The sequence below is a fragment of the Zonotrichia albicollis genome, chromosome 7 (genome assembly GCF_047830755.1).
Source record: "Zonotrichia albicollis isolate bZonAlb1 chromosome 7, bZonAlb1.hap1, whole genome shotgun sequence".
Lineage (NCBI taxonomy): Eukaryota > Metazoa > Chordata > Aves > Passeriformes > Passerellidae > Zonotrichia > Zonotrichia albicollis.
In genome coordinates this window covers 50432320-50444359 of record NC_133825.1, presented here as the reverse complement: position 1 = coordinate 50444359, position 12040 = coordinate 50432320, and the positions used below count along the sequence as shown (strand labels likewise).

Here is a 12040-nt window from a genome sequence, read left to right as displayed (position 1 = left end):
CCAGTACGCTAGAAGGGAACACACTGCGCCACACTTCGGTGTCCAACACGTGCTCCCCGGTGCGCCGAACGCAGCAGAGCCCAAACACTCGCTGTCGCCAGGGCAGCGCTGGGGGAAGCCACTGCTCAGGGATGAGCTGCACGGACACCGAGCAACGCTCTGCTCTCCCTTCCACTCCTGGGGAGCTCCCTGGCCCAGCCTAGTCCGGCCCGGAGACGTTTGCAGTGAACACACGGCTGGGGAATGACAGCTCCTGTGCCCACAGCGGCCGCTGGGGAGCCAGGCTCGCACTTGAGCTCTGGGCCCGCACTGAGTACCGGGCTCGCCGCTGAGCAACTCAGCCCGCCGCTGAGCACCGGGCCCGCACTGATCCCCGGGCCCGCACTGAGCAACTCAGCCCGCCGCTGAGCACCGGGCCCGCACTGATCCCCGGGCCCGCACTGAGCAACTCGGCCCGCCGCTGAGCACCGGGCCCGCACTGAGAACCGGGCCCGGCCCGCACTGATCCCCGGGCCCGCACTGAGCAACTCAGCCCGCCGCTGAGCAACTCAGCCCGCCGCTGATCCCCGGGCCCGCACTGATCCCCGGGCCCGGCCCGCACAGATCCCCGGGCCCGGCCCGCACACAGCGGGGCAGCTCCAGCGTCCCCGGGCTGGTGCTGCTCCGCTGCACCCAGCGCCACACAGCAGAGACACACAGGGCGCAGCAGTGTCAGCCCCTGCACTGGGGAGGGGATGGATGCCACAAAGCCGTGAGCCTTGTGCCTGTACCGAGACAGCCCTTAACCCTGTAAAGCCTGCTCCCAGCTCCCCTGCCACGGAAATTTCCTTCCTTTCACCTCCAGAAGATTTGCGGTGTTCTTGGACTGCAAAGATACTGTATTAAAATAACAGGCGAGAAAACAAAACTTTTATTCCATTCACAGTAAGTGAGAATCTCTACTAGTCATGCTTTGGCTCAATATTTTTTACTGTTTGAATAGAACAAATTTATCAAACTGAATTATTCTTCAAGAGACACGTACTTCCTTAAGTTCTATGTTCTTCAAGTACTATGTACTGTAACAAAAGGGAAAAAGCTAAGTAAAAATGGAGAACTCTCATGCAAAAAGCAGGCAACAAGCCTTAAGCTGCCACGGACTCCAAGCCAAAGACTTGGAAATATGTAAGCAATATCAGTGAACTGTCAAAAGCAGAGTTGTCAAACAAATGGCAAATGATTGAGAAGATTTACCGTTTGAGGTATGTGTTGAGCCAACCAATAACTCTTTCCATAAATCTTTGGTCAAATTACTTTAAGAACACGCAGTAATTAAATATGCAGCAAGGCAGAAGCAAACAAAAATGCCAGCTGCTGGTGCACTGAAACGAGAGCAGGCGGCCCCACGGCAGTGCCACAGGTGGCCCACTGCCGGCGGCGCGGGGCGAGGAACGGCCCCGGCACTCAGCGCTTTCTGCTGCTCCTACCGCAACACACAGCAAACAAAACAAGCAGAACAAAACCCCAAACACTGTCCGTCCCGAAACATCCCCGGTGCCGTCCTGCCCGCGGCACCCTGCCGGCCCGTGGGGCCTCCCTCCAGCAGCCGCAGGCAGGGCGGGCCGGGGACAGCGGCCCGCCGGAGCGGGGATGGGCCCGCCGGAGCAGGGATGGGCCCGCCGGAGCGGGGACAGGGCCCGCCGGAGCGGGGACAGGGCCCGCCGGAGCGGGGATGGGCCCGCAGGAGACAGACTAGCCGGAGCGGGGACAGGGCCCGCCGGAGCGGGGACGGGCCCGCCGGAGCGGGGATGGGCCCGCAGGAGACAGGGCCCGCCGGAGCGGGGACAAGGCCCGCCGGAGCGGGGACAGGGCCCGCCGGAGCGTGGACAGGGCCCGCCGGAGCGGGGATGGGCCCGCCGGAGCGGGGACAAGGCCCGCCGGAGCGGGGACAGGGCCCGCCGGAGCGGGGACAAGGCCCGCCGGAGCGGGGACAGCAGCCGCGGCCGCCTCGCTGCCCTCAGCCGCTCCCCCTCGGCCGGGCGCTCCCAGCCCAGCCCCGCTGTGGGGACACGGCCGCGGGGACACCACGCTCGGGGCTGCCCGTGTGCGGCGAGCGCCGGCCAAGGTCCGCCAGCCACAGCAGTCTCTGCCGGAAAGGAAAGCTAGGCTTTGCTTGAGCCTCATCTCTGCAGCAGCAATTAGAAAAGTCTCTTTTTTTTACCTTTAAAAGCTTAAAATAGTTGATTTCTTCTTGTGTACAGAGATTATAATCTACAATTTAATTTCTACAATTTAATTGTTTTTTAGATAGATGTACTCCTACAAAAACAGGTTGTAATTATTCTTTACAAATAATTTTTTCCCCTAATCATGTAGTCTGTTGCACAACTGCAGGATGAATATAAAATCCACAGCCATAGAAGATTAAATTATATATAGGAATTCCATAGCTGATACAAAACAGTAAAACAATTTTGTGGATAAAGAAGCCACTTTATCACCAATTTCCTCAGCACCTGCACATCTGTAAGCAACAGAGATGCACACATGGTTGTATTACTGGGCTACTGATCTGTGAAATCCCTCACTGTTTTGTAATTATTCCTCCTCTCACAATTATATAAAGTGTCAGAAAATAGGTGGAAGATGAGCCATGCCCTCTCAACAAGAATTCTGTTGATGGGTTAAGAGATGTATTTCAAAAATGCATGGGAAAAAAGACAACTCAAAACCAGAGGAAGGTTCTTGCTTGTGGCAACACCTTTCAAATTCCATTTCCCACCCAGAAGAGATTGGAACATATTACCTGACAGACAACTTAGTTCCCTAAGAAATTAAGTGGGAAGTTTCATTTCAGGTGCTTGTAAGTAAATGTCCATGTCACAAAATGACAATACTTCTACAACCATTCTTCTAGGATTTTGTCAGAAGCTGTACGATTAACTTTGACATCCACCAGCTTTCTTCACGAACTCATTTTTGTTAAATTACAAGAAGATAGAAGCTAATGAAGAGGTCAAACTTTGTGACGCACATTTTAAGAAGCTCCCAACCGTGTATTTCGCTAAAACTCCTGAAAAAGCAGGAGGCTGTAAAAGAAAAGGATTCTGAGTTACAATGAAAAGGATGAACATGATGAGGATGGACACAGCGAGGTGAGAACTGCTGGAACGTGTGCAGAACCAGTCTCCACCAAGTGCAGTACCAGCCCTGATCCCTGGCAGGCACTGCCACCACGAGGCTCCATCCTGCTTTGCATTTTCCCTACAGATGGTTAAAACTCTCATTTTTCCATTTCCAGTTTTCTACCACACACACCTCACTAGAAGCACTCCTGTGCATGCAAGCACATGGCTGGAGATTTGCTTCTGGCATTTTAGGTCCTTTTTAAGGAATACTAACATGTTTTTCAAATGGCTTTATTCCTTTTATTCTGCCTGGTAAGTGGAGCTAGGAAAAAGTAAAGATCACACAAATATCCAAGTAGCCAGCATTCACACACAACCAGTGAGTGCTCTGCTGCCAGCTCTTGCCCAAGACAGCCTGCAGCTGGGCACCCTCTCACTGCCACTAGCCTTATGCTTCCATGTGCTTAAATACCAACAAAAAAATCCCAAAGGACTGGCAGAGTAAGATTTGTTTAAAAATATTCATACTAACCTATCACTTAAGGACAACAAAACAACAGGGAGATAGAGGGGAGCATTTGCTCAGGAGTGATGTGGGAGACTGATGATGACAGAACACTTGCAGGTTTCTCATATGTGCCTGTCACAGAAGAGTCTGGACTTTTCTCCATCCCAGAAGATTGTTCCGTGGATGAACCTCATAGGAGTTAATTTGAGAAGAGAGGCTGAATGGCACTCATGGCTCCTGTGGCATCACCTGCCCTTACAGAATAGCCCAGTCTCCAACCCTTCCTCCAGAGATCATCACATCTTGCCAAGCACTGCTGCTGCCACCCACTCAGACAAATTCCTACTTCTCTGGGTTGGCATAATTTTTACAGATACCAGTCAAAAATAAACACTGATACACAAATTATCTTTCTACAGAAAGGAGAGGGAGGAAGAAAGGATAATATGGAAACAGGCTCATGTGAGTAGTAAAAGAAAATTCACTTCAAGACTCCAGTAATCGAGAAGCAAGAAAACTCTAAAGTCTCCTGTTCAGTGGGTTACAGTGACAAATTCGGGACTGTGATCGACATCCCCGCAGCAGCAGCAGCAGAGCCCCTTCTCCAGCCTCCCCAGGGCCACAGCGCTGCCCCTGAAAGACAGCCTCTGTGTGCATGCCCAGCGTGTCCCCAGTGTGTCCCCAGCGTGTGTCCCCAGCGTGTGTCCCCAGCCCGGTGGCCCTGTGTCCCCAGTGTGTCCCCAGTGTGTCCCCAGCCCGGTGGCCCTGTGTCCCCAGCATGTCCCCAGTGTGTCCCCATTGTGTCCCCAGCGCGGTGGCCCTGTGTCCCCATTGTGTCCCCATTCCGGTGGCCCTGTGTCCCCAGCGCGGTGGCCCTGTGTCCCCAGTGTGTCCCCATTGTGTCCCCAGCCCGGTGGCCCTGTGTCCCCATTGTGTCCCCAGTGTGTCCCCAGTGTGTCCCCAGCCCGGTGGCCCTGTGTCCCCATTGTGTCCCCAGTGTGTCCCCAGTGTGTCCCCAGCCCGGTGGCCCTGTGTCCCCAGTGTGTCCCCAGCCCGGTGGCCCTGTGTCCCCAGCGTGCCCCCCCAGCCCGGTGGCCCTGTGTCCCCAGTGTGTCCCCATTGTGTCCCCATCGTGTCCCCAGCGCAGTGGCCCTGTGTCCCCAGCGCGTCCCCAGCCGCAGTGCGGGGCTCCGGGGCTCCTGCAGGGTGTCCAGTGCCCGCAGCTGGGCACTGCAGCCTGGAGCTCCAGCTCCATCTCCTGGGGAAATCCTGCCTTTCTGCCAAGCCTCAGCATTCCTGTAACACTGCTAATGAAGAAGTGGGCTGAGAACTCATCACCATGTGAATTCCCTCAATATTCAATTCAATTACAGCTCTCTTCCTAAATCATCTTTTTTACTTAACCAAACTCTAAATTGACAGAGCTAATAAGCTCAGGAGAATCAGTGTACACCATCCATTTCTGGGAACAGGACGATATTTTCTAAGATGCATTAATAACTACGACAGCATTTATGTGTAAAATAAATTAATTTCAATTTCCTTTTTCAATTAATGGCCAATTATTTGAACTCAGCTCAACCAAAAATATTACTCAAGTATCATTAATCTAACAAAAATTAACTTTACTATTCTCTCAGTAACGAGCAGATATAATTTTAAGGTACAATAACACACTCGAATAACATGTTGCCCATCTGTATTCTCAGGACCACTGCTCCCCACTGGAGCCCCCCGTCATGCTGGCTCGGGTTATTGCTCTTAAGGATAGTGACTGGAGCAAAGGTCTGCCCTGGGTGCTGCTGCAGGCTACCAGTGCATTACCCACCCTGGTGTAAGAGCCATTTTACATTAAAAAAAATACTGCTACAGAGTGTGTCAACTAAAAACAATCCAGGGAAAAAAAGAAAGCACAACCTTTTCCTGCACACCCTAGCAATGCCTGGACTTGCTCTATCCCCAGTGTTCCCACAGTCAGGTGCCAGCCAGCCCCGAGGAGCACGGGGCGCTGCATGGCCTGGGGCCAGCACTGAGCCCGTCCTGCCCCACGGCTGCAGGGCACCCCAAGCACCAGCGCACGGCAGGGGCAGCCAGAGGAGGGACAGTCAGCTCCCACACGGCCCAGGATGGTGCCCATGGACAGGGGACCACACGGGCACGGGCTGACTGCAGCCTCTGCCGCCTCCAGCGCCCAAACCGCTCTGCCTCCGTAACGCACAAGCAGCGTGTGGGAAGAAAGCTGGTCAGGAAAATGCCTGTTACTGCTCTATTCTTCATTTATAACTTACTTTGTCCACCCGCCAGGAGCTTATTGCAGGGATGTTTTGTTTCAACCATTATCTCACAAACATGGGAGCTGTGCAAGCACAGCAACTTCTTTCCCTTCAATCCATTGGTATTAATAAAATTCTGCTTGCAGCTTGAGGCTCCAGTGTTGTTTAAACACATCACTCTAATGTCAGAAACACCGGTTTTGAAAGGATGGGTTTTGTTCTGTTTTTTTTAATTTGAATGAAACCTTGCTATACAATGAACTAATTGCGGTGCACTGCACTGTTACCAGGAGGAGGCTGGAACTTCAGCACAGCACATGTGGAGCCCAGTGCTATTTGTTCTATTTGTTCATTGCAAGGTCACCTGTGGGCCTGGGCAGGCACACGGACAATGGAAGACGCTGTTTATTTTTTTAAAATAAACCTATACTGGGAAGTAGAGCAATTACCCCACTGTGCAGATGCTTCTGCCCATCAGCTAAGGGCTGTGCCAACCACACAGCTCTCAAAATGCTCCAGGCAGGAGCTGGTGGTCAGCTCACCCTTGGAGATCTGGTTTGCCTGATGTACTCCAGCAAAGATTCTCTCCCAGCCTACAGAAACCGCATGTTCAATGCAGCAAGAAGGCTTTAAGATACACAAGAGTTTCCTCTGCCTTCTCTGAACAATGAAAAGGAAACCGAGGATTTGCTAAGCAATGCAAGACCTTAACTGAGTACTCCAGAAATCAATAAATACATGGCACAAAACAAAAGTAGACTTGATCTCATTACAATAAAAATGTCACTGATTATACTGATGTGTTTTTATATAAAAGTAGTTATGGATTTGATGAAAACATCAATGTATTTCTGACTGATATTTTCCTTCAGTACATTTTCTTATTCCAGAAAAAAACACCTTATTTACCATTAACTTGGGTTATTCAAGAAGTATTGACACGCAAAAGTTCAATGCACCCAACTATTTTTAAGCAATTCTTCACATAGAAAAATGTGAAGATTTGTAATTTACCCCTTACATGAAATATACCAAGTACAATAAAATTAACAGAGAATGTAAATAATGGGATGTTTGGTAAAATCAATGGAACTGCAAAGACTTGTTTTGCTACAAGTGAAGTCCATTCAGTATAGTCACAAATAAAAAATGCAATGTACTGAATTTTTCAGCTTCCCAGATTTTTACCTATTTCAGTCTTCTTATATCTGTCTTTTCTAATTGTAAATTCTTCAACAGCAATCAAGATCTATCCCCTATATAACATTTTATACAACAAAAGAAAGCACCATGCTTTCGAGCAGGGATTTACAGGAGGCTCTGTTTCACAAAGACTTGCCAAGTTATTTGAGTTCTGAAATTTAGCACATGAGCCAGTTTACCCACCCTTGACTGCTATTGGTATTTCCAGTCAGAACTGAACCCGCAGCACAGCTGCCAGTTCAGTTAGCCTGAAATTTCTGGGAAGCCACTGTCAGCCCTGCAGAGGCTGTCACCCGCCGTCCTCATCCATAACTGCTGGAGCTCTGAGCTCCAGCACTGCCCCTTCCCAGCGCCGACAGGCATCAGCTCTAATGCAGCAGCTCTGCCAACAGATCCATCTTTGGGTCACTTTGTCATGGTTAAATCTGAGAGCTGTGCCTCTCCCAGGTGTGACAGGACCCGCCTGGTCCCTGTGCACTCTGTGACAGCCCCGCTGCCCCCGAGGCGCGGTCCCAGTGAACGCCTTGGGCCGGCAGTCACTGCCCGAGCTGCCCTGCCAGCCTGACCCCTTCCCGGGGACAGGACCTGCTGCCAGCACCTTCCCAGCCCTGCACTGCTCCGGGGCTCATTCTGTGCATGTGTTTAATAAGCTGGGAGTGCGAGAAAACCACACACAGTCTCACCCTACCATCCTTCCTAGCACAACAAACACAGTCCACTGAACCGCAGCTCTCTCCTTCATCACAGCACCTACCCCACTCCCCAGACCTAAAACCAGCTGCTCAGACACCAGATTTGGTATATGTGATCATAAATGACAAATCCTCGTATTAAGATTTATGTCTGGGATGATGCAAAATGATCCATTTTGATCCTTCATACAATGTGGGTTATTAGTTTTTAAAACCAAGTGGCTCCACTAAAGACACCTCATTATTACACTGGTTTCTCATTTCTCATGTGGAATTTGCACCTGTGCTGCTGTGAGCTGGAGACAGAGGCTGCTGACAGTGTTGCCTCAGATCTTGCTGCCAGTCCTATCACAGCCAAGCTGAGTAACTGTGGGCAGCAAAATCTGGTTTAGTTCTGCAGGAGCCAAGCCAAGGAAAGCCTTACAGAGGAAGTGATGCCAAAACTGGTAAAAAAAGGAATGCGAGAGCAGCAGGGATAAAGGTTAGCCAAACTGTAACTACTTGGGCTTCTCCCTTTCTAAAGCAAATAGCATTATACAGCAATATATGATAAACATTTCTATTTCAGAGAGGTAATAATATAACGCCAAAGCCACCATCTGCTGCCAAGTCTGTGCCTTAGAAGGGATGGAAAAAAGCCCACAGAAGTTACAGAACTTTGCAATCAAACAGAACTAACAAGAAACACGGAGGCACGTGACATCGTACAAGGCAAACCACACTGGAGATAAGAGCAAAACTTTACCCTAAATGGACAGACCACATGTGAAACCCCTGCTCGCACAGTCACACATACACACACACCCAGCAGAGGAGCTGGAGGTCTGCCACTTCAAATCAAGCGTGAAAAACCATTTCTGTGAGTCTTTGATTCCTGACACCAGCGCCAGGATCTGTGAATGCACACTGGGAGCATTCGGTGCCAAAAATCAGACTCTAACAAGTCAGAAGGTTAAGGAGCTCAACGTGAAAGTGCACCCTCTCTCCTTTCTAGGTTTTTGGGCTTTGCTTCCAAGCCACTACTACTACAGTCTAACAATGAAGGTATAAAACACTCCTCTAGCACGCAGCATTTCCTCCCAGTGATAGTAACACAAAACATCTTTGAATAATTGCTCTTCCTTTGGGTTCTGCCTTTTCCACACTAAGCAGATTCAGCTCTAAAAGGTTCTTAAAGTTACAAACAGCCTATCATGTGGAGTACACATCAAACACTTCTGTAAACCCATTTTGCATCTTTACAGTCACCACTTCAGTAGAGGGTAATTTAGCCTAATAGTAAGAACATGTTTTTGGTTACACAATTTCCATGGAAAACAACATTGGCACTAGCTGTCTTTTTTTTCTTTTCCCCTTTATTGAATCAATATGTTGACAGAACTTCCCCCCCCTCCCCAGAAGGCCCAGTTTTAGTAAATGAAGGATTAGGAAAAAAAATGCTAAGTAATATTTATGAAAAGAAAAGGAGAAATACAAAGGTAGTTGGGGAATACTGCAAGAAACACAGTGCCTAGAAAATAATGCTGGTATGTGAAACAAGAAACCACATTAGTTCTTGAACTGGGGGCATTGCAAAATACAGGATTCTTCACAGAGACACAAACAGCACATGCTCTGACTGGGATTCCCTTCAACCTCTCTAAGAGCCTTTTTATCCACCATAGGAATGCCATCAAATCCAATCCATGGACCTCATGCTAAATAAAATCATTTCAATACTATGAGGTATGTGACTACTCTTAAATACAAAAAAGCTGTATTTTGTTGTGGATTGCATTAGTCTTCTACGCTGTTTTCCAAATTACGATCACAGGTAATTATCCCTCTTTCCTGTATCACAGAAAAGTCTTGGCTGGAAGGGAGCTCTGGAGCTCACCTGGCTGAAGGCAGATCAGGTAAATGCAGAGCCCCTTGCAATCCCCTGCCCACATCAGGAGCTGTGTGCTGCAGGAGCCCCACAGGGTCCCCACCAGGGTGTGGGATCACCTGGATGCAGCTCACACCTGTGAGTGCTCCAAAACATGCAGCTCTGTCCCACTACTTTTACCTACCAGCACTTTCTGAATATCTGCAGAGTACAGTTTCAACATTAGGTGACCCACTAATGGTTTGTCCCTCTAAGTCTCAGTAAAGCTGATAGTCTTGTTTTTATCTTCTCCAATGAGCAAGAGAAAAAATCCTGCTGATTTCTCTCCTCCAGTTTCCTCTTAGCTGGGCTTCTAGCCAGAGTTATTAAAAAAATGAAGAAAGAAAAACCTTTCCAGGTTCTTATTCCCTGAGCTTATATGCCTCCAAGCTGGGGTTTGTGTGTGTGCTGGGCACCTGTTTGTTTTATTGTCTGGATGGTCCCAGGTGCTGTCTTTGGCTGCTGGGCAGCTCCAGGTGTGCAGCCTTGCTCCTCCGAGCCCCCCCTGCCTCTCAGCAGCATCCTGGGGCACAAGGGAGCTTCTGCCCTGGGAAGAAGGGACCTGTCCAATGGGCTGTTTTCTCCTGTACAACCCAGCAGCGATCACTTGGGCACACGGCAGGTGTTGGCACAATGCACAGCACTGGCAACAAGCACAAAGCCTTTCTGCTCTGCAGGACAGGCAGCCCCAGACACCCCACTTCACACGGACCTGAACACCACTCGTGTGCTAATGCAAACCTGTGCTCTGGCCAGGGAGGCTGTGAGCCAGCTCTGCAGATCCCTGCACAAGCCCTGAACCCTTGCCAAGCTCGTCACCAGCTCATCACACTGCCAGGCTCTGAAATGGAAGGTGATTCTGAGCCACCAAAGTTAGTGCTGGAGGAAAAAAGACCTCAGAAAACCCTCAGAACAAAAGACACTGCACACTGATATTCCGCTCATTTCACATGGATGTACCTCTGTGAAATCAGCAGGTACTCACGCCACAGAATAAACACTCTCAGTAGTAAAACACAGTAATAGTAAAATCATAATCATCATCAGGATGAAAACAGCTCACAGTCCCACATGAGTCAAAAATCCCAAACAGAAGAAATTCACCTTTGGTTAAACTACACTCAAGAAATAAAGAAATTTACCGTGAAATGTTCCTGTGATTTATAGTTCTCATCCAGGTAAACTCGAGCTCTATTGTAGTCTTTCATTGCATCACTTGACAACAGTTCTCTGAAAGAGAAAGAAAAGACTGAACATGTAAAGGCAGTTACAAATGTACTGCCTTGCCTCAGCACTGCTCTGTGCTGTGACATCCCCAAAGGAACCCAGGGCCTCCCTTGTCCTCTGGGGGAATTTCAGGGACACAGCTGTCCCCAGCAGCTGCCCGCACGCTCCAGATCCGCCTCAGCAGCTGCACCTTCAGCGTGGATCGTGAGCTTCCCAGTGCCATTTGGCCACGACTGGGAAGGGCGCGGGTCTGCGCTGCCGACAACACTCGGGCATTTGGGGCATTTGTGCCGCCCGAGCGCGGCCCCGAGCGCGCAGCTCCCGCCGCCGCCAGCAGAGGGCGCGCGCGGCCGCGGCTCGGGGCGCTGCCTGCGCTCCCTCCCAGCCCGGTCAATTAAACCGGCATAAATTAAACCGGCATAAATTAAACCGGCATAAATTAAACCGGCATAAATAATCCGGCACGTTCCACCGCTGACTGACCGCTCCTCCCCTTGTCGCCGGCTCGGGGGGCCAGGATATAGCCCCCGCCACTTACTTCACGAACTTGTCCACATGAGACATTGACGCTTCATAGTTTTTCCCTCCGAATTCTTGACAGTGTAAAGCCATGAAATGGGGTTTGTGTGCGTGGACAACCTGGAACAGAGAGAAAAGCGAGTTTTAACGCTCAGCACACAGCAAGAAGGACACGGACCTGGGTGCTCAGGGAGGACTGGCACCTGCTACCTGAGAGGTCATTGGCACAGCAATCTGCAAGGGGAGCAACATCTGCTATCCACACAAAAGATGCATAATACACAACTATGATCTCAAATATTCTTAACTAATATTTCCTTTTTAAAATTATGATTTAGTTCCTGGGCTGTATATATATTTAAAATATATTTTAGTATTTATATTTAAAATGTAAATGTATTTTTCCAACTCCCCTCAAAGATGACTTGACATGATTAAAACGAGCCAAACCTTTGCTCATCTGAGAGGTACAAGAGTTCAAACAATTCATTTGCTAGAGTGGATTTTTTTTCAACTTTTACAAAACTTCTCAGTGCTGTTTAGCAGCACTTACACAGTTGTGTTTGATATTTTTATTTATGGAATATCTTATTTACAAAAGTATT

General features: G+C 49.4%; 1 protein-coding gene across 3 annotated transcripts in view; it reads right to left on the bottom strand.

The window, feature by feature from the left end:
• Nucleotides 1-12040, bottom strand: part of INPP5A (inositol polyphosphate-5-phosphatase A) — a 177561-nt gene that overhangs the window by 114782 nt on the left and 50739 nt on the right. For all 3 annotated transcript variants that reach the window (XM_074545467.1, XM_074545469.1, XM_074545468.1), the window contains exons 3-4: nt 11455-11555; nt 10832-10919 (exon numbers count right to left, since the gene is read on the bottom strand). In XM_074545467.1, the coding sequence (XP_074401568.1) occupies nt 10832-10919; nt 11455-11555 (189 nt within the window). The remainder of the gene's footprint in view (nt 1-10831; nt 10920-11454; nt 11556-12040) is intronic.